This window comes from Camelus bactrianus, chromosome 4 (genome assembly GCF_048773025.1).
Source record: "Camelus bactrianus isolate YW-2024 breed Bactrian camel chromosome 4, ASM4877302v1, whole genome shotgun sequence".
Classification (NCBI taxonomy): Eukaryota; Metazoa; Chordata; class Mammalia; order Artiodactyla; family Camelidae; genus Camelus; species Camelus bactrianus.
Window position 1 is genome coordinate 29,744,352 of NC_133542.1, and position 27,476 is coordinate 29,771,827.

The 27,476-nt window shown below is 39.5% G+C and overlaps 1 protein-coding gene and 1 long non-coding RNA gene across 2 annotated transcripts in view; one reads left to right on the forward strand and one right to left on the reverse strand.

Moving 5' to 3' along the window:
• Positions 1–1,957: 1,957 nt before the first annotated feature.
• LOC123618470 (uncharacterized) lies at positions 1,958–9,993 on the reverse strand. Its single transcript, XR_006726905.2, has 3 exons — positions 9,777–9,993; positions 8,976–9,067; positions 1,958–2,761 (listed from the first exon to the last, which is right to left on the reverse strand). It is a non-coding gene; the product is annotated as an uncharacterized LOC123618470 (long non-coding RNA).
• Positions 9,994–10,105: 112 nt separating this feature from the next.
• The window catches only part of ERMP1 (endoplasmic reticulum metallopeptidase 1), a 49,434-nt gene continuing 32,063 nt past the window's right edge, over positions 10,106–27,476 (forward strand). The window contains exons 1-4 of the mRNA XM_074361601.1: positions 10,106–10,535; positions 11,880–12,181; positions 15,750–15,877; positions 16,535–16,640. Coding sequence (XP_074217702.1) covers positions 10,198–10,535; positions 11,880–12,181; positions 15,750–15,877; positions 16,535–16,640 — 874 coding nt within the window. The 5' untranslated portion in view covers positions 10,106–10,197. The remainder of the gene's footprint in view (positions 10,536–11,879; positions 12,182–15,749; positions 15,878–16,534; positions 16,641–27,476) is intronic.

The following is a 27,476-nucleotide window of genomic DNA, read 5'->3' on the forward strand; positions in this document are numbered from 1 at the left end:
GTTGATTTTTATCTCTATGGTCAGGACAGTGTCTCTGGAAGGAAGAAGTGGGGTTGACCTAACCAGAAAGCATGAGTGTCAACTGGAAATTTATTTATGGTTTCCTGCAAGGTTGATAAAGCTGAAAAGATTGCCCAATATACACAAAATGGGAGTGAGGAGGGGTGCAGGTAGCATGCCTAGGTTTCTTCTAGAGAAGTGCCCTTCGGTCTGACCCAAATGGCTTTTTGTCAGGTCTCAGCAAGGTGGAGTGTAGCAGTTTCTCTTTAGCTCTTATGAAAGTTGAGTTCAGTCTCCCCTGCTGGGTCATTGTGGCTCCTTGGCCACTTAGGTCTGAGCAGGGGCAGAAAGAGCTAGAAGCTGCAGGAAGGAAGTCTCAGCATTTGAAATGCCAGTGTTTTCCAGGACAGGGTGTCTAATTTTAAGAAGAAAGTGCTTCCTTCACATCAGTACCGATTTGTAGTTTTGACTGCGTCTCAGCTCCTAGAAACGCCCTCAGAGTTTACAGAGGATTCTACTTCGAATTAAGAGTCGGTGCACTGAGACTGGCCACAGTGTGGAGTGAGGCTCTTCGTCCCCTGCAGCTGTGGGCTTTCTTTGGGCCCACTCCATCTCTGCTCTTCCCTTGCTTCCTCCCCACCGGACACACAGAGAGAGTAAATATAGCTGCAGAGCCCCAGGCTTGGTCCAGACTCTAAGAAGGTGGAACAGTGCTATAACTGCATTTCAGTTTCATGCTCCAGTGTGTTCAAAGCAAAATAAAGATGGGGGTGGGGGGCAGGGAGCAGGGGAGGGGGAATAGAAGGGGGAAGCATTTGAGCAGACTCACTTCTTAAGAAGAGAAGAAAGAGGCCTGGCTATATCTGATCTACTCTAGCACTGTCAACTTTCCCTTAAATCGAGAGCTAAGAAGTCTGTGTATAATCTGATTCTTACTCAGAGAAATATTTTATCTTTTGCACATGTGTCCTTGAGGACTTAGAGGTGTGAGGGCTTGGAGGTTCCAAACTGGCAGCCAGTGGGCAGGATCCAGTGTGCAGACCTGTTTTGTTTGGCACATATAATGATCTCCTCTTTGTGAAATTAGTTTCCAACATCAGCAGGATAATGATTTCACATAAATATCCAAATTTCTACTAGAAGACCTGGCTATGTTGAGCCCTGCATTTCACTGAGCAATAGTTACTGATTTAGGTGGGGCTTAGGGGTCACAGTTCACCCCAGTTCCTACCACTCCCTGCAACACTAATCTCAACTGTTTTATTCTTACCTTATCTGCTCATTTCAGAAAATGGTTTGTAAATTCTCTATTTCGTCACTCCAAATAGGTCACAACCACCTTGCGGACATAACAGCACATTCACTTGGGTTTTATTTCTGAATCTCTCTAAGGGCCTTGCAGGAGTCCCTTAAAGATTAGCCTTACCTCTGCCTAGGATATTTGGGTAGCTCTTTATGTTAACAGAAATTAGAACCATGGAGAAATCTGGGAGGAAATGGTTTAAAAAACGTGAGGCTATGAATGAAGCTCCTTCCTTTGCCTTCTCTAAAGATCAGCATCTCTCCAGATCTGCTTATTGATTTTCTTTAAAAAAACAAAAACAAAACCAAAAAACCCTCAGAGCAGAAATCTCAATCTGAGTTGCTTCGAAATAAGAGGCTATTGAAACCCAAACACTTGATTATTATCATCATAATTTATAACAATAACACTTGAGTAGCAAATCATTTTACTGTAACTTTGAACTTGGACAGGCATCAGTCTCTGGAGCTAAGAATTCTTTTTAAATTCCACTTACTATATAGTCAGCTGTGAAAATTTTATAGTGAATAAAACTTTATTGTTATAGAAGTAAAACTTACATAATATAAAATGAAGCATTTTTAAAGTATACAATAGTACATTCACAATATTGTGCAAGCTGCCACTTCTATTTGTTCCAAAACATTTGCATCACCCAAAAGGAAACCTTGTACCTATAAAGCATTTGATTCCATTCCCCTCTCCTCCATGTCCCTGCTAATTACCAATCTGTGTTCTGTCTGTATGAGTTCACCTATTCTGGATATTTCATGTGAACAAAATCAGACAATATGCAACCTTTTGTGTCTAGCTTCTTTCACACAGCATAATGTTTTCCCCGTTCATCCACATTGTAGCATGTATCGACACTTCATTCCTTTTTATGACTGAATAATATTGTGAATACATTTTTATTATTTTAAAAAATAGAGTACCTCCTCTTGGTACTTCTGATTCTTTTTCTCATTGACTGCTTATGTACCAAGGGTGACCAAGACTTGCAATAAGAGAGGAAAACAGGTTTTTTACAAACCCTCTCATGGAGAAGGCAGGAATAAAAAGGAATGTACTTGGAGGAATGTGAATGCATGCATTTCAAGGGGTGGAGAGAGCAGAGCAGTTGCCCTTTAGTAAAGATATAAGTCAAGTTTATGTTGCTTACTGAATTGAGACTCAAGGACAGAGTTTTGGATAAAGTAGAAAAGGCAGCTTTATTTTTTTGCCAGGCAAGGAGGTCACAGTGGGCTAATGTCTCTAAGACTATGAGCCTGCTGGGGAGAGAAGGCAGGGGGTTTTATAGTAAAAGTTCAAGAGTTCAAGGGGCAGATCTCATGGAGATAGCATACAGGGAACAATTGTTGCAAAGTTGTCCTTGTTTTCGTGGATTCAGTGGTCCCCTTCTCTCTGCTGGATATGAAGTTCATCTTTGGCTTTGGGACTCTTTTAATGTTCTTGTACCTAGAACAAAGGATGCATAGGAAGGAACTCTTTGGAAAAGAGCTCTAGAGAAAAACTTGTGCAGTTTAAAGTCAGGTTGATAAATGCTGTTAGTATTTTAAGTACACTGAGGCCTGGGATCTCCTGCTTTGGGCTGAAGCCTGCAGCTCAAACAACAGGATACAAGGAAACCATGAGGGGTCAAGAGGAGGGCACTGGGGTCAGTCAAGAGTAGGGCCCTGAGCATAACCGCTGCACACAGCATCATGAGGGGGTTGGACAGACCACCCAAGCCTCCCTCCTCTCTAGTCCAACCCTTGTCAGCAAGAGCATGAGAAAAACCCTTTAAACTATTACACAGTTAAGCAATTACAAACACCATTACAGATATCAGATGGTCACCGAGGATGACAATAGGATCCTGCTCAGTTACATTTCCCTCAGGCTAAGGATGCAAATTGCCTTTCACAACTTAGAGTTACTATGAAAGAGTTTGTTCCCGAGTTCTCTAATTTCCTTTCACCCATGTAGCCACCTGTGAAAGAGTGACTGGAGGATTTGGAAACTGAGTCAGAGACCCAGAGATGTTCTCTCTCCACCTTCCAAATGTCCTGCAGAAAAAAAGTTTGAACCACAGAATAGAAGCAGCAGCTGTCACATCTTGAGTTCTTGCCAGGTCTCCCGGTCTAGGCCCTCAAAACAGCCCTATTAGCCCTACTTCTCAGTTGGAGAAACTGCAGAAATGCAAGGTTAAATAAGTCACTTAAGGAGGTCACACAGCAGGTCATGGTAGAGAGCACAGATGGCAGCAGTTTGAGTGCAGAACCCACACTCTTAACCAGTGCACCTTCTGCCTCTGGCATCCCTCTTTTCTCATGAGGTGTAACAAGGTGCTTACAGTTCCTCTGGCCACTTGGGGTGGGGGTGAGGTATGGCAGGGAGGGAGAAGGTGGCAGTGGCAATGCTGACTCCACAAAGGTGAGGGGGTGCAATCTGGCCTAGGCTCCACTCACAGCAGCCTATGTGCCATCTTGGATGAGATAAAGACCCTCGATGGCTTGGTGGTTTACCATTTTGGCCTATGTGGGAATCTCAATTTCCCAGGCCCTACCTCTGGAGAGTCAGATGCAGTAGGTGTGTAGGACACAGAAAGAAGATTTTTTTTTAAAGCAGGTCCCCAAGTGATTCTCATGTCATATGGTCCTCAGACTACACTTTGAGTGGTATTTGTTATTCTCATCCAAGATCCATTGTTGTCCTTTTTCTCCTTTGGGCATCTTGGAGAAGCAGCAGTTGAAGAGGCTATTTTTGGCTAGTAAAGATCTGATGAAGGTCACAGGCTCACAAGCCAAGAAAAACAGGTCCAGGACAGAGCCTGCAAGAGGAACACCGGGGCTGCAGAGCAGACAGCTACTCAGAGATGGGGATTCCGGGTGTGCACTCTAGATGCGCTAAGCCCTGGCACCATATGTGCCCATTAATTTTTCAGTTGTCTAAAATAACAGAGCTCCAGCTCAAAGTCAGCTTCCCTCAACACCCAAACTGCTGAGTCACACGTCTCTGTCCTGGCTCACCTGCCTCTGCAGCCCGGGGAGGAAGGCAGACAAAGCCCCAGGTACAGAGCCCTCTTGGGCTCTTTCCCTCTAATGCAAGGAATATACTATGGATGGAGGGAAGAGAAAATGCAATATTCAAAGCCATTTAAAAGTCTACACACCAATTCTTCTCTTATCTCTTATGTCACAGGCTGAATTTAAAGAATGAGAATTAAGTGAAAATTCTCTCAAAAAAGGTTTTGTTTTTTTTTTTATTGGTTCAGCAATTCCTTAATTCCTGAAGCTTTACCCTAAACCTTTTAGTCTAGAAATGTACTTGAGGATCTCAGGCCAGAGATGAGGTTTTGACACTGCATTTCCCTGTTAGATCACATCCATGCTGGAATCAGTTTAAAAACTGCCTTCCTGAGGATGAAAATGTGGCAGATTTTAAGTGTCTTCCAAGGCACAGTGTTGAGGAGCCTGACCTCACAGCCTGAGGCTCTTAAAGGGAACACTAAGATCATGGTAGGAAAGGTGGAAGACAGAGAAATGAATACAGAAGAAAAAAAAATCACCCCTAGATAACCACTGTCACTGCAGCTGTGTATTTCCTTCCACATATTTAATATTCATAAATATATTCTTTATTCAGCTTTGTGTATTTTTTCCTTTCTCTTAATATTTATAACACGAGCATTTCTCCCACATTATTGACTAGACTTTGGTAATGTTGTATTTAATTCTACATGATGTCCCACACTCTGGATGTAATTTATTTGACCTTTGTTTTTATATGCTAAAGTCATTTCCACATATTTGATTTTTACAGATGAGCATTCTTTTGCATTTTTCTTTTTAAAATTTTATCACATCTACATATTCCTATATATGAAAACACTATCAAAAGCTCTGAATTCTTTTAAGGCTCCTGGTACATCTTGCCAAATTGCTTTCCAGAAAGGCATTCTGATATGTATTCCACCTGCATCATATAAAAAGTGTTTATCAAACTTTTGCCAGCAGTGCATATTATAATTTAAAATGACACAAAAGCCTTTTTCAATGTGAGAAGTTAAAAATGGTCTACATTTTCATATGTATTCCTTTGATACAAAGCGTGAGTGGTTTACATATTTTCCTATTGAGGCATTGGTATTTTTCTTACTGATTTTATTATATATTGAGTTAAATATATCTATTAAATTATAATTATATAATATAAAATAACATAATAAATTATAAATATATACATTAAATCTATCAGGACAGAAAATGGGAAACAGAGTATACAGTACATTAGTCTCCTGTTTTAAAAATTTATTGAAAATAATGTTTCAAGTTTGTCATTTTTTGACTTTTTGGTGATTGTTTTTGACATACAGAAGTTTTCAATTTTGTGTGGTCAACATGTGATTTTTCCCTTTATGATTTCTTATACTTCTTTTTTGATTAAAGGGTCCTTGGCCATTTTGAATCTTAATTATTATAATTACTTATGTTTACCTTATTTTTATCAGTTAAAGTTGTTTAATTCTGATTTTTACTTGTTTTGTTGTGGGGTTTTTGGTGTATAATATGGCATGTTTTCAATTTTTCCCCCTCAACAGAGCCAATTTTCTCACCCCAGTTGATTCCAAAAGGTCTTTTTAGCCAGATATAGCCTCTTCCAAAATCAGGGAATCTCCTTTCCAACTGTCTTCAGAAAAGGGTAATTGGATATGGCAGCTTCAGCTAATAAAGCAACTGGACTGGTTTTCTACCTCCTATGTGGCTACCAGCTAACAGGGACTAGGGAGCAGGAGGGGCCCACCTGGAGTTTGAAGGGGAGGAAAGAGTGGTGCACCCTTGCCCTCTTCCTAAGCTCCAAGGACAGGTCAGCTTATGAGGGTAGAAAAGCTCTGAAGAAAAAGGGGGTTTACAGATCTGGCCTCTGCGCTCTTTAGAAAACTCCTTTCCACCAGCACTGTCAGCTCCCAGGTTGCCTGGCTTATTGGAGATTCTTCCTGTAGCTGATCATTGTCACCAGCTCCCAAATGTTCCATTGCAGAGCTCCGTAATCAGGAAGACCACCAGCACCCTGAGGCACCTGCTTAAGCCTGAAGGATCTAAATCCACTCCCCCAAAACCAAAAAAACAAAAAACTAATGGTGTCCCTTGAACCTGGACATGAGCCCCATCCCTGGCCCTTTAAACAAAGCTGGGCCACCCTCATACAACCTATGTGAGCACTTTAAACCCAGCAGTAGACAGCAGGACCTGTCTACAGTATTTTCCCAAGATCTCTTTTGCATTTGTAATCATTGGTCCTGATTTCTCAAACTTTGATTCACTCTATCTGTCTGCTTTTGACATCTGCTCTGTCTTTTACAACTGCTTTGGATTCTCTTCTCATGTCTTTTCATCTCCCTTGATTTTAATGTCACTGTAACATCAGGTAAAAGTCCTCCTTCTGCCAGCCTAAGTCCCAGAGAACTTTCACTAAGTGCCCCTGTAGCCCTCTTCCAAGGAAGGAGGCACACAGGCCATGGGATGACCTCTGTGAAATATAGAGACTGGCAATTCACCTGACTCCTTACAGCTTGCATGCCCTTCCACTCATCTTGGCCAGGTTACTAGGGCATCCCGGAGAGATGGCAAAACAGAAGAGACTTGGGACATCTCAATGCTTGTCAGCTGGTTTAGCTCTCACTTTGTCACAGAGGGACACATAAGAAAAACATAATTGTCTGTCAAGCCAGATGAATTGAGTAAATCCCACTGATCATTGGCTCAGAAGATGGGGCCACCCAAGACTCTCACATCCCATTCTGTCCTCATCCACAATTTGATATCTGGGAACTAGAGTATGTGTTTCAATTGACTGTGGTCTACTTCCCATGCAATTAAAACTGCAGATTAATGGCCTCAAATACTTCAAAGGCCAGACATTAGCGAAGTCTTTTATTAGCCTCTGTGATCTAGGTGTGGTCATTGTGCTGCTCTGCCCGGCCCTGAGACACTGAGTGATCTCATGAAACATAACCTAAAGCATGACCTTTCACTGCTCAAAATCACTCCAGAGTCCTTGCTGTGACCCAGGAGGCCCTCTTTGCACTGGCCCCTGCCTGCTTCTCTGACCATCTCTATCACTGTTCCCTATGCTCAGTCTCCTTTAACCACATGCCCTACTCCATGCTGCTTCTGGACATCTCAGTTCATTTCCCCCTGCCTGGAACATTATCTCCTCTGGCTTTTATGGCCCCATTCCTCACTTCATGCAGGTCACATCAAATATCATCTCCTCAGAGAGATGTGCCTTGATCATGCTACTTAAAACAGCAGCCTTGGTCACTCTCAGTTCTCTGCTTTCTTCATAACCCTTTATCTGGCATTTTATTCACAAAGAAATAGAACACACACACACACACACACACACACACTTATAGCTTGATTTATTATCTCCCCACTAGAATGTAAGCTCTGGAAAAGCAGAAACACTGATTTGTTCATCTCTCTATTTCTGCACGTGGATCAACCCCTGACACAAAGTAGATAGCCAACAACTGGTAGCTTAAAAATATTCAAATGTGAATACCATTTACATAAGTCTAGGGAAAGACTTCCTTCCAAGACCCCAACTATAATAACTTCTATCACCTATGGTGGGCTCTGTGATTCTCATGATAGGAAAATGGCTTTTAATCCAATCTTTAAGGGATTGCATAAGAAGGAATATTCTGGAAAATAGTATTTAATGAGATTTATGTGTGAGAATCTTTCACATAGATTAGCTGGTTAATCCTCATTGAAGCCCTTTAAGGCAGGCATTATCTCCATTATCACAGATAAGGACAATGAGACTGAGATTTTATCTTGCATAATGCCAGGTGTATTGAAGGTGGGTGATTCAGGAACTCAGATCTATGTGACTCCTGCAGCCAGGCTTTTTTTCTACTATGGTACACTGCCTCCCATGGAATATTGTCAGAGATGCTTAACATATATTATCTGTTTAGAAAAAGAGAGCTCAGATGACTTAACCAGTAACGCAACTCCTGAGAGGACAGGTTTTTGACAGCTACCCAGTCCAGCAAGTCACAGCATAAAATAAGTAAAGATTAAAAGACCATGAGACATTTGTGCTCTACTCCTAGGAACCAGCAACCTCTACATCTTGTTATGCTGCAGTGGACAGAGTAGTTTCTGAGGTTTTACCTTCCAAAGATGGTGGAGGTACTGAGTTTTTGGAAGGAAACAAGATAGGAAGACAGCTGGTTCTTATAAAAGACAATGTATATTCACTTGCCCATTCAATAAATATGTATCGAACGATGACCTTGGGCTAGGCACAGAGCTAAGTACTGGGGACATAGTGATGAATAAATAAGATAGATATTGCCTTTGTTCTCAAGAATATTAGAGGCTAAAAAGGATCTTTTGAGCTAAAATTATGCTGCTGCTATAAAATTATGTACTCATTTATTCACATGATCAAGTAAAATTTATTGACTACATATGACATGCCATGTTTAAGACTATAGTATTAAGAGAAGGAAATAAAAGGGTGAGCAAAACTAGACATAATTCCTGCCTGCATGGAGCTTACTGCCTAATGGAGAAGATATTAAATATTTACATGCATACCAGGTGCCCTGAGAGCCTACAAATAGGAGAAACTGGCTTAATTAGATTAGGAGATTCCTGCTTGAGGTACTTACCACTTAAACTGAGGTTTGAAGGATGAATAGGGGTTAACTAGGCACTGAGGGGGAGAAAGAACATTCCAGACAACTCAGCCTGTGAGAAGATCCTGTTGGAGAAGGAAAGATGGTGAGCAGGGAGGATGGTGAAAGGTGAAAGAGGTCAGTGTGGCTGGAGAGCTGGGAATAAGGAGCGTCCTGGTCTCCAAGGGCTGGAGCAGTGGGCGGGAGCAGACCCTAGGGTAATGCACCTAACCAGTTGGTCTCTAGGTTAAAAGACACGGTACCACATCAACTCCATGCTGGAGACACAGAACTCTGAAGCAGAGAGGCTGGCGGCACCAGCAGGCCGGAAGATTAAATGCTCACTAGGATCTACAGTAAAACCAAGGCTCTGCCTCTTACAACCCACGGTGACATGGAGGGTGGAATATCTTTTCCGAACCTTTCTTTCCAGAGTGCCATATTCAGTAGTGGAACAGAATGCTGTTTGGGGAGCCTACTGAATTAGATTCAAGTTCTTCATCTGTTACCTATAAGCTCTTCAGCTATTAAGTGGGAATAAAAATATTTTCTTGTCAGGGTTCTTATGAGAATTAAATGAGATAGTGTTATTAAGGCACTTAGCACAGTGCTTGGCTCATGGCAGGTATTCAAAAAATAACAACTTATTTCTCCTCGTCTGTTAAATGGAGACAATGATAGTGCTTGCTACCCGACGTGGTTATGAAGATCTGTGATTAGATCATGTATGTGGAAGCCTGAAGCTAGGCCTCCTCTGCGCAACCCTATTTCTAATCTGAAGAGCCGGGAGCTTACTTTTTCCAGAGGCTGTTCTGTTTCTGAAAGCCGGGCCGTTGCCTTCTTTATGATGCATAAATGATGCACCATGTGCATTCTTTTAAAAGCGCTTTCTCTTTTCCCACGTTTCCAGGTTTATGGGTATCTTTCCACTTATGAATCTCTGTACCACAGCAGACCCTGCACAAGAATGCACAGCCATCACGCACAGCTGGGGCCCCTGCCGCGGCGCCGACGGGCAATTTGCCCAAAGAACCTGAGGCGCGGGGCGGCGCGGCGGGGCGGCGCGGCGCGGCGCGGCGCGGCGGGGCGGGCCAATCAGAACAAGTTTGGCCCTCTGCAGTTTCCGTCCGCTCACTAGGAGGCGCTGCGGCGGCCGCGGCGGCTCCCGGGCTGTCGCGGGCCGAAGCGGTTGGGCTGGCGGCTGGCGCTCGTGACTATGGAGTGGAGTGCGGAGTCGGGGGCCGTGAGGCGGCACCGCATCGGAGGGGAACGCCGGGACGGTCCGGCGGCCGCGCCGCAACCGGAGAGGGAGGCCCCGGCGCAGGAGCCCCTGGCGGACGCGTGCGGCTGCGCCGCGAGGACGCGGAAGCGGAGCGCGGAGGGGAGCGGCGGCGCGAGCCGGGGAGCGAGGACCGGACTGTCTGAGGCGCGCGCCGCGCTGGGGCTGGCGCTCTACTTGCTCGCGCTGCGGGCGCTCGTGCAGCTGTCGCTGCAGCAGCTCGTGCTGCGCGGGACCGCTGGCCACCACGGGGAGTTCGACGCGCGCCGAGCCAGGTACCGCCGCTCCCGCCCGGCCTGCGAGTCCCTTTGTGGCCCCGGGCACCGCACCGGTGTGCACCCGTCCCTGCGGGACCGCCCAGGCTCGCCGGCCCCGCCTGGCTGCACGTGGCGTGGGGTGGCCTTGCGCGTCCCCCTTCTGGAGTCCCCGTTTACAGGACGCGGGGCTTGTGTGGTACCTTGTTAAGCTCGTGGTGCAGGTGCGGGTGGTTAAGGTGATTGCTCCGAGTTTTCCGCCCCCTTTTTGCCTCACCTGCGTAAGATTGGTTGTTAGTCGTCTCCCATCTTCCAGAGCAGCTTCCTCTTTCGACTACCCCTCCTACTTTCCAGATGAAACGAAAGGGAAATTTGTGTACCTCGACCGTTGTGTGAGTTTGGTTTTTGGGAAGGTGTCCGAAGCGGATAATGCAGTGGTCCAAGTTTTTGAGGGTCACGGGTCTCAAACTTGAGAGCTATGGAGGCTTTCCCCGGGAGACTGCACGTTCAAAATTTTACAGTCTCAGAAGTTCCCATTTTCATGGAGCTTGTCCTTGGGTTCTTGGTGTGTAAGGTTTGACTTTGTTTTTAATTAAAAATGAGATATTTAAGTATGCTAGAACACGTGATTAAGTCAAAGGTGTTGTAACCTAAGTGTGTCAAAGGTCTTAAAATCATAAAATAGCAGAGTTTTAACAGCCATTGTGTCTCATAAAACTTTTTCTTTTAAATACAAAGTGCTGAAAGCTTATTTTCTTAAAGACTTTCTGGAACACACGTCTCCACCCCACTTTCCTCCCACTTGGAATGCAGTGAAAAGATAAAAAAATTTTTGTTTGTTTTAGGGGTAGAGTTGGTTTTGGCTTGAATTGAAGTTACTAGGCCTTGTGTGCACACTAGGAGGGCTGGGTCCATTCTTTAAAATCAGAAGTTTTTCTTTGCTTATTTAGCCTCTTGACTTAGTTGTTTTTGCTCATTGGTTTCTGCTACTTAGAATCAGTAACCCAGAGTCAATAACCCTCCAGAGTGTGACACAATGAAGTTGTATTCTCTCCTGTCCAGCCTACGGTAGTTACATATTTTAAATAAAATCCCTGGTTTTTGTATTGATTGGATATGGTGATTGGGAGAAGTTGGGAGTGGGGTGGGTGAAGAAAATTGAAGGGATGAACTCATGAAAGACAAAATGGAACTTTGCAAGCAATTTTAACATGGTATCTGAAATTATAAAGACAGTGTTTTTATATGTGAGAAGTCAAATAATTTGTTTTTGGGGAAGGGGAGTGTAGAGGAAAAGTTGCTCTGTGCTGTGTTAGTTTTAAGCCTAGCATGCCTTGTCATTATGATTCTTTTGGTTGCTCTCAGGGATTATCTTGAACACATAACATCCATTGGCCCCAGGACTACAGGGAGTCCAGAAAATGAAATTCTGACGGTGCATTACCTTTTGGAACAGATTAAACTAATTGAAGTTCAAAGCAACAGCCTTCACAAGATTTCAGTCAACGTACAGAGGCCCACAGGCTCCTTTAGCATTGACTTCTTGGGAGGGTTTACAAGCTATTATGACAACATCACCAACGTTGCGGTAAAGCTGGAACCCAGAGATGGAGCCCAGCATGCTGTCCTGGCTAACTGTCATTTTGACTCAGTGGCGAACTCACCAGGTATGTACCTGTTTTTCAGTCATTTTGAAGTCATCACAGCCCAGAAAGTTGGTTAACTACATGCTGTTTGAGCAATTGTGGGGCACCATTTTCTTAGACGAACCCTTTTTCATTGTGATGGAAGGCATGATGATTAGAATAGTATCACTTAAAGATCTACCTTCCTGTATTCTCTCAAGTGCTTTATTTACTTAATTTTTAAATATTAGTGCTAGCAGCGCAGTGACAGGACATTGAGTGTTTCTGGCAGACTGAAGCTGTCTTATCAGCGTTACCAGTGTGTGTTTCTGAGTCCTAGAGTTAGGTTCTGCCACTTTAGGTGTTTACTCAGCTAGGTGTTGTGCTAGCCTTTGGGGATATGGAATAAAGGAATAGTCCTGGCCTACAAGGAACACATGGTTTGGAGGCTCGCTCTCCTAGCAGTTTCTGTCCACCTGTAAAGTGAGAATATATTGGGGGTGCCATACTGTTAGATTATCTCATTAATCCATAAATCTTGCTCTGAAAATACTTTGGCAAAATAGAATACTTGTTTAGGACAGTGCCTGACACAATAAATATTTGTTGGATGAATGAGTATCTCCTAAATTGAACTTCCATTTTTTAAAATAAGTTTCCTCAGAAAAAGGTTTCAGTAGCTAGAGATTGTAAACAGAAAAGGACAGAAAATAGTAGCATTTTACAGTGAGATGACATGTGGTTCAGCCCCCTTATTGACATAGGAATAAGCTTAGCTGAACACCACTGATCTGAGACATGGCCAGGACTGGGTTTCCTGGCTAGGCAGTTCTTTTAGTTATATTTGAAAGGAAGGAGAGTACTAGGATGTAGTTAATGTTCCCTTTCGCAAACTAACTTCTTTCCTCAGTTTCTGATCTGTAAGAATAGTACTTTTTCTAATGGCATTGCTTAGAGGTTTAAATGAGGATTAAATGCAAGTAAAATAGAAAAGCAACTGGCATGAAAAATCTTTTTTTTTGCTTTTAATTGTTATTAAATACTTCCAGATTGCTTAAACTTAAACTAGACCGAATAGAAACATCTAGAGTTATGCAAAATATTAAAAAAATTTATGTGCTTGATTAAATTATACTAAGATATCTTTAATTAGAAATCTTGCCAGTTGTATTTAGAATGTAACATGCTTTTACAAAAATCAGTATGCATTCATCTGTTTTATAAAGTCAGAAATAGCCTGTGTGTGCTGGGGAAATTGGTGGTCTTTTATGTCCATTTCAGAGCGGTAATAAAATAATGCTCACTATTAATAATACTTACAATCTAGGAAGGGACAGATTAACACCATGGTTATTTAAAAGCATTGTATAAGAAAGATTTGTATACAAGTCTCACAAACAAATCGTGCCAAATGTTGGAAATAACATATATGGAGTTCGATAATGAAAGAATGGCATTTTGTGGGTCATTGGAACCCATTTTTAACTAAACTTCTGTGAGAATACCTATACCAACAGTCTCAAGGAAATTTCTGTCATTAATACATTGTTAAAAAAATAATTTTAAAAACATTCATAAAATACACCATCACCTAAACCTTTTTAGTGAATGAAATAACTGAAGCATGATTATTTTTAAAAGGTACTTCTCAGCAAGGTGTCTGGAACTCAGGAGCTGATACCAATTAGGAGTAATGTTACCCACAGAAAGTCCTTAAGTATCTTCTTGGGTTTGCTACTTAGCTCCAAGTTGTTGGTAGAAGAGACATTGAGTTATTCTGGGGGTGGCTTCAATTTCAGGGTTAATTCTAAGTGGAAAGGGACCGTGCAGCCCTTATAGATACTGTCCTCTAATTTCTGTCACTTTCTTAAAGATACCTTCCCCTTCTCTAGTTCTGTTCTCAGACACCAGAGCCATTAAAATAAAGGAAGATAAAAGGACAGTTTAACTTTTAATCAACGCTGTGGAGATAAATATCTTTCAACATCCCTTTCTCTTCCTTTGAATAAGGAAAAATTTTATTGCTTGCTTTTTATTTAAAAGTAACTCACAGTCTCAAAGTTACTTATTTCATTTGGTTTTTTGAAAGGTGGCACTTTTTTCTGATAGCTACATGTACTTCCTGCTGGATAGTAATTAGGTAATTATTACTTTGTTCCACTTTGATTAAATTACTGTCCAATAATCACTACCAAGACAAGTATAGCTAATAAGTAGTTTCTTCTCAAGTAGGAATGGGGCCTGGAATTAAACAGCGCCCAAACCAAGCATTTTCACTGGCTGCAGAGCCTTCCTTAAGTTTGCAAATAGGAGAAGGAAGAACTAACATTGAATGCCTACCACATGCTAGGCACTGTGCATTATCTTGTAATCCTCACAACACACCTGTGCAGTAGGTATCATTAACCTGCCCTCTAGACCAGGAAATAGTAAGGTAAAGGGTCAGAGCTAGAATTTATATCCAAGTCTTTCTTACTCTAAAACCCACACTAATCTCTGTAGCACCCTGCCTTGCAGTATGTAAACCCAGAAATGCTCTTTCTTGGATTATTTATGTGCCTGTTTACTTTGATTGTTCTTTAAACTTTTCATTATGGAAAATTTCAAATAGATACAAATAGAGAACTGTTTAATGAACCTGAGTGAATCTGTCACCCAGCTTCAACAGTTTGGTCTTGCTTCTTCTCTGCCCTGACCCACCCTTGACTATTTTGAAGCAGATCTCAGTTATATCAGTTACTCTGTTAAGTATTTTGGTCTATATGGGTGAAAGTTAAGGACTTTTTTTTTTTTTTTTGACATGCTCATAAAACCATGAATTACTGAAAAACTTAATAATTCCTTAATATCATCAAATATCCAGTCAGTTCTTTTAAGTACCTTTGATAGTACTTTAAAAAAGTCAAGGCACTAAAGTCATCTTTATAATTACCTTTAATTAATAATATAAGGTTTCTGAATCAAGAGGTTAAGTGATTTGATGAGGTCCTCTGCTTTATCAGTGCTGGGATCAGGGGTACTTCCTAGGTCATTGGTCTCCTTTCCTGTATCTTACTAGATTAGGTGTCTTCTTCGTTCTTTTTCATCACATGATACCTTTGGAGAACCTTAAAAAATGCTACAGTAACCAAACTGATCCCTTTATAAATGTGGAATGGTCTGTATCTTTTATGATTTTGGCAGGAAAACAAGCAGGAAAGGAGTGGCTAGTTGGAGGTGATATAGGAAGCTGTGAACACCAGGAGTGAGAATGCTACGAAGGATGTGGGATAAGGATAAAGAGTAAAACAAATTGCTCTGGGTGATGAGAATGCCAGTTTTCCATATTGCTTTCAATCCCCTCTAGTTATTTAACAAATAATAATTTAGCAACTGCCGTGGGTCAGGCACAGTTCTAGATATTGAGGGTAAATCAGCAAACAAACCGCAGATTCCTGCCCTCATGGAGTTTACTGCTGGTGGGTGTAACTGTCACCTTATGTTCACAGAACTATGCTCCTTGAGGCTGTTGTGATGCTTCGTTGATGAGAAAACTCCATTTTTTTCCATGATGGTTCATCTTGTAAAGGTTTTAAAATCTCAGAAGCAAATCTGTTCCTCTGATTTAAAGGTGCCAGTGATGATGCAGTTAGCTGTTCCGTGTTGCTGGAAGTCCTTCGTGTCTTGTCCACGTCTTCAGAAGCCTTACATCACGCCATCATATTTCTCTTCAATGGTGCTGAGGAAAACGTCTTGCAAGTAAGATTTTACAGTTTTAAATACCAGGCTAGAGTAATAATGATAATGAGAATAATAGTAATGATAATTGCTAACACTTAGGCATTTTATTTGAGTAGTATCATAAAATGACATGCAAAAGAAATGCTATACTGGGCAGTGCTTTAAAAAAATCTACAGCCTCTTATGTACGCATGTTCAGTATTGGAAAACTCAACTTAGACGAGATCATCTTGTCAGTGTTTGTGTCATGTAAGGGCTTCGTGATGACATAATTATTTGCTGCAGGTTTTCTTTGGCCCTAGAGTTCCATAGATGTTTTGAGGCAGGCTCACAGCAGCATGAATGCTCAACCATAGCGATTGTCCCTTCACTTCTGTTGTTTTGGCCTTTCTTTTGCACAGGCTCACACTACAGTAAGATGTTGTTTGGCTCCACTCATGAAAATCAGGCTGCCTTCTGTGATGAATGACTTTCCACTGAGCAAACTGCACACAGCCATTAGGCAGAGAGAGAGAAGCAGATAGATGTCTTTAGACCCTGCCTTAGAAAAAAATGATTGTTTTGTTTTCCTATCCTTCCCCTCATCAACATAGACGTTCCATCTTTAAAAAAGCAAAATAAAGACTTTAATAATTTAAGATTGTTTAACAGCTGTTTTCTTTCCTTCTCATTCAGGCCAGTCATGGTTTTATTACCCAGCACCCCTGGGCCAGCTTGATTCGTGCATTTATTAACCTGGAGGCAGCGGGTGTAGGAGGGAAAGAACTTGTATTCCAAACAGGTGAGTGAGGCTGTGCGTTTTGTATTTTAATGCAATTCTTGTTTCTATAAAAGTGGAAATTTTTAAAATGTATGTAATCTCACTAATGAACTGAACATTCTTTTTAAAACATGAGATAGTTTTAGTTTTTCTTTGTTAAAGTTTTTAACAAAATAATATTAATTGGAATGTCATAAAAATCCAATAATAGTAATCATAATTCATAGCTCAGATTTGTCCAGTCAGGGCATACTAAAATCTGACGCTGATAGTTTCATGCCATTTTCCTGCTCTTTTAGAAATTTGAATAAAAGATTTTAGCCAGAGATGTAGCATTTGCTAGAAGCTTAATAATGAGTGTGTTGAGGCATGAGATGGGCCATAGGGAGTGAGGAAGGTGATATGGGAACTTGTTTTTTACTTTTAGCACCCTTCACAGACATATTGTTTAAGTTATAAAAGATATGCTAAGTATGGCTTCATAACCTAAGCACTACCATATTTTAATATTCTCCATCCAACGTATTTTAAACTTTTACTGCTTAAAATGCGTGTATATTTTAACTTGAGCTAAACTTTTGAGAATTCAAGGTTTTATGAGGTTAGAAGTAGGGCTCTCCTTTCTTTTCAACTCAGATCTTTCTGCTTACTCTGCATCTGACTAGTGAGAAGAAGCTTGTCCAGTATCTATAGGAGTAAGTGATGCTACACTATTATCTCTTTCACTCTAATTCTGGATGTCAGTCAGGATAGGAAGAACACTTGATATAACAACCACCAGATCAAAAAGCAGCAAGAGAACATTCTGTAAGCGGAGAGGACACTGCGTCTTTCTTTCCTCTGGTGAAAATATTAGCACTGCACATGGGCAGGAGGGTGTCTTTGTATGATTTCCCTCCTGGAAGTGTACAGTATGTTAAGTACCTTCATATCCATGCTTTTACTTTGTTATCACAGCACCCTGCCCCTGTACTTCTACAGCCCAGAGAAGAACCAGTCTTAAGGTTTGGTCTATGCCTTCCCTGCACTTTTTTCTGTGCATATATATTAATGCATACATATTCTGTGTGTATATATTAATATATTTTTCATATATATAGTCTAGAGAGGTAAAAACATATTTACCTAACTCCTGGGTATATATCTGAAAAAAACAAAAACACTACTTTGAAAAGATACAAGCACCTCAATGTTCCTAGCAGCATTATTCACAGTTGCAAGGATATGGAAGCAATCTAAGTGTCCATCAACAGATGAATGGATAAATAAGATATGGTGTGTATATATATATATATATATATATATATATATATATATATATATATATATACACAATAGAATACCACTCAGCCATAGGAAGGAATGAAATTTTCCATTTGTAGCAACGTGGGTGGACTTGGAGGGCATTATGCTAAGTGGAATAAGTCAGACAGAGAAAGACAAATACTGTATGATATCACTTATATGTAGAATCTAAAAAATACAGCAAATTAGTGAATATAACAAAAAAGAATCAGACTCACAGATATAGGGGACAAACTAGTGGTTACCAATGAGGGGAGTGGCAATGGAAGGGTAGAGGGATGTGAGGTACATACTGTTGGGTGGAAAATGGGCTAATATCGCCAATACTTTGTAATAATTGTAAATGGAAAGTAGCCTTTAAAAATTGTATTAAAAATTAAAAAAAATTTACCTGGATTTAGTGAGGTCTTGACCCAAGTCTTTTCTTTCATTTATTTACTCACTTGCTGGGTCTGACTAACTTACAGTTCATGCTCTCTTTACTAAATACAGAAAGTTATACATAAAAATTCTGCAGTTTACATTTTAGATATAATTGCATTATTTGGAAGGATATAAACAAACTGTTAATAACAGTCATCCCTGGATGGTGGGCACTGGCTGGCAGAGCTGTGGTGGGTGTGGCTGGCATAGAGGATGGGACAGAATGTAAAAAACCAGTTTGAACTCTCCATCCCTTCACGAACTTAAAACCGGAACTTGCCATTATTGCTTTACTTACACTCTTAATAGTTTTCTGTGTTGTTTACATTTTTCCATTGAATGTAATAACTTTAATAATAAAGCAAAAACAGACTTGTCACTAGTTAGCAGTATGTATATACAAATTAAGTTTTACTCATTCTAAAATAAAGTCCCCGTATTTCAAAATTAATTTTTTTCTGGAAGGCCTCCTACAAAAGACTTGGAAAGAATGTCCCCTTTGTCTGAGTCTTTGTGTGCTGTGTCCCCTCTCGGTTTTTGTAGCTTATTCTTGTGGCTGAACTGTATGCCTGAAAGCTTTCTGGGTGCTTTTTGAAGGTCCGGTATCTTTCCCAGTATCTCTCTCAGTTCCAGATGCCCTTCCTACAAAAGACTAGCTTTCTTATGGGGGTTGCATCCAGAAGCTAGCGTTGCTTCCATGTCTGACTGACGGAGGATGAGGCCTCTTGGGTCTGGAGTCCTGGGGAGCATTGCCAGACTGCTGCGTCCTCTGCTTTGCAACAGCTCTTTTATCCTGCACAGTAGCGCTTGTCCTGCCCTGGGAATGTTTCAGTTAAAACAGTTTGTACTCTCTAATGCTCCATTGTCACTTCCGAGAGACATTCGTTTGGGGAGTTTTTAGTGACTAGAATAATCATTACTACCTAATTTTTAAAAAGGGCTAGGATGCATGAAAGAATGACTTGATTTATCAGACTAGTGATTTATATCATGAGTTAAGGAGGCTTGATTTAATAATTTTGAAGGTTTTATAAAATCCATTGTTAAAAAATTTAAAGAGATTAAACCAGTAATATATGTTCCTTGTGAAAAATTTAGATGCTACCAACCTTGAGTAGAAGAAAGCCCATAAGCAAATGGGTCACAGAATTCTTTTTTTCTCATGTGAAAAGTATCCATGACCCTGTAATCTTACCACCAGTGTTACAGTTTAGTTTCTACCCTTCTGGAATTTTTTCAAGTTGTACATATATGTATATACACATACATATATATATACACATATAATTTTTTCTTACAAAAGTGGGATCATACTCTGCCATTTTATAGTGTGCTTGAGATTCCATTCTTGTTTGTTTTTAATTACAGCTTTACTGAGATATAGTCTACATACCCTACAATTTCCCATTTAAAGTGTTAAATTTAGTAGTTTTAGATATATTCACAGGGTTGTGTAGTGTACAGTTAATTTTAGAATCTTTTCATCACTCCAGAGAGAAACCCCATATTCATGAGTGGTCTGGCTTCGTTCAGTTCTTATAATAATTTTGAGGTTCATCCACGTTGTAGTGTGTATCAGTACTTCATTCTTTTTTTATGGCTGGATTATTTTCCATTGTATGGATAGCCTACATTTCATTGATCTGTTCATCAGCTGATGGACACTTGTATTGTTTCTACTTAAAGCCATCATGAATAATGCTGCTATGAATATTTGTGGGTAAATCTTTGTGTGGACATATATTTTCATTTCTTTTGGTTGGATACTTGAGAATAGAATTTCTGGGTCATATGGTAAATTTATGTTTTAACTTTTTAAGAAACTGCTCCACTAAGTTTTATTTTAGAAGAAATGTAAATTCAAATAACACTAAATTTTTTTATTAGATTTGCAAAAAGTAAATAAAATGATAATGCCCAGTTCTGATGAATACAGAGGAACAAGCATTTGCATACACTGTTGGTGGGAGATTAGACAGGTACAGTTTGGGGGCAGTTTGGCCGTATGTACCACTTAAAAAATGTGCACTTTTCTGTCCAGCAGGTCCACTTGTAGGAATTTATCCTGTAGAAATAGTTGCACATAGATGTACAGATCTAAGTACTGCATAATCTTTTTGGCTTTTTAAACAGGAGTGAAAAATTGAAAACACCTTCCAGGTCCAAGCATACGAGACTGGTTATTATTAATGATGAGTTAAATTTTTTTTTAGCCTCTTCTGTCATTAATTTTTCCTCCCTATGAGTGATTCCTATCATTACACAAAGATGCTTTTTTCCTCTTCTTTGAGAAAACAACTTTTGACTCCTCCTCAGCCCCCAGCTACTGCCTCACTTCTCTGTTCCCATCAGTTGAAAAATTCCTCAAGAGTGGAACTCCTTTGTTCCTGTTCTTGAATCAGTTCTAGTTAGCTTTAAGTTCCCCGTTCCTCCAGGTTTGCTCTTGTAAAAGTCATGCGGTAAATTCACTGGTCAGTTCTCAGGCCTCATCTTACTTGGCTTCCATAATAATATTCGCTGCTCTCAGTCTCCTTTATTAGTGCCTCCTTGTTTTGGTTTCTTCTGGGCATTGATGCTACCTACCAACTGAAGTTAGAAGGAAGTGGAGCTGAGGGATGATGCTGTGTGTGACTGAGTTGGGTCTGCTTTTACTGGTCTTCCAAGAAACTTTGACTTTTCACTGTTGACACTGAGATCTACATTTCCTCAACATGACACATGCTCATACCCTTTGCTTTAAGAAAGATGGGGCTCATTCTTTAAGAAGAAATGGATGCACTAGAAACTGGAAGCATTGTAGGATTTATTTTATTTTATTTTTTGTGACTTTTTATTTTAAGATAATTATAGATGGACAGGAAGTTACAATGATAATACAGAATGGTCTCTTGTACCCCTTCACTTAGTTTACCCAATATGTTACATCTTGTGTAACTATAATACAGTATAAGAACTAGGAAATTTCCATTGGTAGAAAATTAGTATATAGCTTTGATTGAAAGACATTTTGAAAGTGTTATGATGTATTACAGCATATATTGCAGAAATTTTTGTTTTGCTTTTTGGGTTTGTTTTTTTTTTTTTTTTTTTTTTTTTGTAGATGACAGCAAGAGAAAGACTGTAAGGTGAAAATACTTCTGTGTCTGCCTCCCACCTTTCTCTATGAGTTAATTAAAATAGAAGTTTTTTGGGGGGAGGCAGGGAGGGATGTAGTGATTAAGAGCACTGACTCAAGTTCAGCTCTCAGCCGTAGTGCACTGTAGGCTTGCAGCCTTGGACAAGTCACATGTAACTGCTGTGTGTTCAGTTTCTCATCTGTGAAGTTGGGATGGTAGTGGTTTCTACCTCTTAGGATTAATAACCACTGAGTAAAATCCTCAAGTCTGTAGTTTCTTGTTGAAGAGCTCCCTGTGCCTTGTCTATATCATAGAGAGTATCTTACTAAGAAGCTCGTCTGCCTTCCCCATCCCAGTTTCCCCAGTCTTCCCTTTTCCACCAATACTTGACCTGTCTGTGACCTGTAGGCCTCAGTGGACAAGCTGTGGGATCTGTTAGGGGTCAAGGGCCAAGTAGTGGATATTCAAAACTATAAATCCCTTTTCTGCTGATGGGTCTGATGTTTTTCTCAAATATTTCTTTTGATACAGTGTATAAAATGAACTTAAACTTTAATCTTTCAGTGTCTTTATTGCAAGAAGAGCTCACAGCTCTGACTGTTCAGCTTAATGAATTTTTACAGACTAAGTCATGTAACTAGAATCCAGATCAAGATCCAGAGTATTGTGGGTACTTCAGACACTTCTCTTGTGGCCCTTCTCAGTCTTTCCTCCCCAAGCATTACCCTATTCTGACTTAAGTGTGGATGGATTTAATTTTGCTTGTATTTGAACTTCCTGTAAGTTGACTCATACACTGTTTTCATTTGTGTATGACTTCTCACTTAGTATTATGTCTGTAAGATTCATTTCTTGTGTTTAGCAGTGGTCATTCTTTTTTGTTGCTGAATGATATTCCATTGGCAAGGATATCCATTCTGTTGGTGATGTTAGATTGTTTCTTGGTTTTGGCTCTTTTGAATGGTCTTAGGAACATTCTTATGAGTGTCTTTCATATACATATACATGTATGCACATTTCTGAGTGGAACTACCGAGTCATAAGGTGTGCGTATTTTCAGCTTTGGTATATACTTTTGATAGATAAATGCCATACTTAGATGCAAAAATCCTAAATAAAGTATTAGCAAACTGAATCCAGTGATGTCTGTGTATTTTTTTATCTGTGTGTATATGTAAATATTACATATACATATAATATATACTTAACAACCAAGAAGAGCTTATTTCATGAATACAAGAATTTTTTAAGTTACAAGATCACAACATACTGATTGAATATTTGTATATATTGCAAAATGGTCATCACAGTAAATCAGTTAACATCCATCACCACACAGTTACAAATTTTTTTTCTTCTGCTGAGAACTTTTCAGACTTACTTTCTTAACAACTTTCAGGTATGCAGTACAGTATTATTAACTGTACTCACCATGCCTTACATTACATCCCCTGACTTACTTATTTTATAACTGGAAGTTTGTAACTTTTGACCACCTTCACCCATTTCATCCACCTCCCACCCTGACCTCTGGCAACCAGTCTGTTCCCTGTCTCTATGCAGTCCTTTTCTTCTTTTTTCTCTTTCTTGTCTTTGATAATAACCATTCTGACAGGTATGAGGTAGTATCTCATGTGGGGTTTTTTTTTTTAACGTTAGTTTTTCTTTCCTCTTTTAAATCTTTTTTTAATTTTTTTGTGGTGGGGAAGTAGTTCGGTTTGATTACTTATTTACTGAAGATACTGGGGATTGAACCCAGGACCTTATGCGTGCTAAGCACACACTCTACCACTAAGCTATACTGTGGTTTTGATTTGCATTTCCCTGATGATTAATGATGTTGAGCACCTTTGCAGGTGCCTGTTGGCTATCTGTGTGTTGTCTTTGGGAAAATGTCTATTCAGGTCCTCTGCCCATTTTTAAATCAGATTGAGATTTTTTTGCTGTTGAATTGTATGAGTTGTTTATATTTTGAATATTAACCCTTTATCAGATATATGATTTGCATATCTTTTCTCATTTAGTACACAGCCTTTTCATTTTGTTGGTGGTTTCCTTTGCTGTACAGAGGCTTTTTAGTTTAATGTAGTCCCACTTGTTTATTTTTGCTTCGATGCCTTTGCTTTTGGTGTCAAATCCAAAAAATTGTCTCCAAGACCAATGTCAAGGAGCTTACTGCCTGTGTTTTCTTCTTGGAGTTACATGGTTTCAGGTCTTATGTTCACATCTTTAATCCACTTTGAGTTATTTTTTGTGTGTGGTATAAGATAATGGTTCATTTTCATTATTTTGCATGTGGCTGTTCAGTTTCCCCAAAATCATTAAAAAGACTGTCTCTTACCCATTGTACATGCTTGGCTCCTTTGTTGTAAATTAATTGACCATATATGAGTGGGTTTATTCCTGGGCTCTCTGTTCTGTTCCATTGATCTATGTGTCTGTTTTTGTCCAGTATCACAGTGTTTTCATTCTATAGCTTTGTAGTAGACTTTGAAATCAGGAAGTGTGATGTCTCCAGCTTTGTTTTTCTTTCCTAAAGTTGCTTTGACTATTTGGGGTCTTTTGTGGCTCCATACAAATTATAGGATTGCTTGTTCTATTTCTGTGAAAAATGCCTTTGGAATTTTGATAGGGATTGCATTGAATTTGTAGATTGCTTTGCATAGCATGACATTTTAACAGTATTAATTCTTCCAGCCCATAAGCATTCAATTTCTTTACATTTATTTGTGTTTTCTTCAGTTTCTTTCATCACCATCTTATAGTTTTCAGTGCACATATCTTTCACCTCCTTGGTTAAATTTACTTCTAGACATTTTATTCTTTTTGATGCACTAGTAAATGGGATTTAAAAAATTTTCTGCTGATAGTTCATTATTAATGTATAGAAATGCAACTTATTTCTGTGTATTGATTTTACATTCTGCAACTTTACTGAACAGTAAATGAAGATGGCTTAAAATCTGAAAATCAATCTATGTAATTCACATTATCAGAGTAAAGGAGAAAAATCTCGATTGATAATCTGAACGTGATCATCTTAGATAAAGAACAAGGATATGTTCCTTCAATAAAAGTACATTTATAACACTCAAAAAATACGGCATTAATATAAAACTGTTAGCAAATAATCTACATATTCAGTTTTCTCCAGTTGTTCCAATAACATCCTAGTTGTTTTTGTTTTGTTTTCTTATCTAAATTCCAGTGCAGGATCAAATACAGCATTTAATTGTCATGTTTTATTTGATATATCACAACCATTATATAACATACACAAAAAATATGTGTGACCTTAATTATTGTAAAGTGAATCCGTTTCCAACCCCGACGTGCGAAAGAGGATGAATTCTTGCCACACCCTCCCAGAAGCTTCCCACTGCCCCATCTCAGATACAGCTGCCTCCTTCTCATCTCAGGGTAGCTGTTACTCTGATTTTTACAATAATCACGCTTTCCTTTGTAATTTAGCTTTACTTGTTTTTCAGTGTGGTTTTGATATTTTAATCATATAACTTTATTAATATCTAATTGTCACAGTAATACTATTTTAGTAATAGTATTTTAACATGATCAGTTTTCATAATGTTTCCCCACCATTGTTATTCTTTTTCCTTTTACATATGTGTTCTCACTGCATCACATCAGAAGCATATAATGTCTCTGATTACTGATGGTAGTAACTTTTGATCACTTGATTATATTTATTGGGTCTTTCTACTTTGTAAAACTACCCCTTTGTAATGGGTAGTTTGAGACTGTGTAAATACCCTGATTCTTATGAAACTTTGATCCCAGTTTTAGCAGTCACTCAGGATTCTTGCCTCAGGGCATTTTTGCTATAATGTTAGCTGGATGCTATATTAAGAGTTTTCTAGCTCCATTATTCCATCTATAATTAATAGTTGGAATTCTGCTAGGCTTTCTCTTTTCCCTTATGTATTTGTTTCAGTATTTAATGTATATTTTATTTTGCGGATTATATACCCTGTTCTAATCATTTTGATGCATGGATTGTCCCAGTTTAGGCCAGTGATATTCCCTTCAACTGGTGCCTTTTGACAGGTCTCTGACACATTTATCTGAGCTCTTTCTTACTCTGGTGCAAGATGTTCCCACTTAACATATTCTAGCCTCAGATCTGGAATTAGGCATTTCTCTAAGGAGAAACCTGGCCCTTTTTGTGGATAATGGTATTCAGGAGCAAAAATCTTGGTGATGAGTGTGTGTTTCCTTCATGTTTATCCTGTTTGGGGTTTGTAGGGCTTTTTGAATTCATAGCTTGGTGTTTTCTATAAACTTGAGAAAATTACTGGCCATTACCTCTTTTTTTTTTTTAACTTTTTTTTATTGATTTATAATCATTTTACAATGTTGTGTCAAATTCCAGTGTTCAGCACAATTTTTCAGTCATTCATGGACATATACACACTCATTGTCACATTTTTTTCTCTGTGAGTTATCATAACATTTTGTGTATATTTCCCTGTGCTATACAGTGTAATCTTGTTTGTCTGTTCTACAATTTTGAAATCCCAGTCTATCCCTTCCCACCCTTCACCCCCCTGGCAACCACAAGTCTGTATTCTCTGTCTATGAGTCTATTTCTGTCCTGTATTTACGCTTTGTTTTTGTTTGCTTGTTTGTTTGTTTTTTTTAGATTCCACATAAGAGCGATCTCATACGGTATTTTTCTTTCTCTTTCTGGCTTACTTCACTTAGAATGACATTCTCCAGGAGCATCCATGTTGCTGCAAATGGCATTATGTTGTCGGTTTTTATGGCTGAGTAGTATTCCATTGTATAAATATACCACATCTTCTTTATCCAGTCACCTGTTGATGGACATTTAGGCTGTTTCCATGTTTTGGCTATTGTAAATAGTGCTGCTATGAACATTGGGGTGCAGGTGTCATCCTGAAGTAGGGTTCCTTATGGATACAAGCCCAGGAGTGGGATTCCTGGGTCATATGGTAAGTCTGTTCCTAGTCTTTTGAGGAATCTCCACACTGTTTTCCATAGTGGCTGCACCAAACTGCATTCCCACCAACAGTGTAGGAGGGTTCCCCTTTCTCCACAGCCTCTCCAGCATTTGTCATTTGTGGATTTTGGAATGACGGCCATTCTGACTGGTGTGAGGTGATACCTCATTGTAGTTTTGATTTGCATTTCTCTGATAATTAGTGATATTGAGCATTTTTTCATGTGCCTTTTGATCATTTGTATATCTTCCTTGGAGAATTGCTTGTTTAGGTCTTCTGCCCATTTTTGGATTGGGTGGTTTATTTTTTTCTTATTGAGTCGTATGAGCTGCTTATATATTCTGGAGATCAAGCCTTTGTCGGTTTCATTTGCAAAAATTTTCTCCCATTCCGTAGGTTGTCTTCTTGTTTTACTTATGGTTTCCTTTGCTGTGCAGAAGCTTGTAAGTTTCATTAGGTCCCATTTGTTTATTCTTGCTTTTATTTCTTCTAGGAGAAAATTTTTTAAATGTATGTCAGATAATGTTTTGCCTATGTTTTCTTCTAGCAGGTTTATTGTATCTTGTCTTATGTTTAAGTCTTTGATCCATTTTGAGTTGATTTTTGTGTATGGTGTAAGGGACTGTTCTAGCTTCATTGTTTTACATGCTGGTGTCCAGTTTTCCCAACACCATTTGCTGAAGAGACTGTCTTTATTCCATTGTATATTCTTGCCTCTTTTGTCGAAGGTTAGTTGACCAAAAGTTTGTGGGTTCATTTCTGGGCTCTCTATTCTGTTCCATTGGTCTATATGTCTGTTTTGGTAACCAATACCATGCTGTCTTGATGACTGTAGCTCTGTAGTATTGTCTGAAGTCTGGGAGAGTTATTCCTCCAGCCTCTTTCTTTCTCTTCAGTAATGCTTTGGCAATTCTAGGTCTTTGATGGTTCCATATAAATTTTATTATGATTTGTTCTAGTTCTGTGAAATATGTCCTGGGTAATTTGATAGGGATTGCGTTAAATCTGTAGATTGCCTTGGGCAGTGTGAC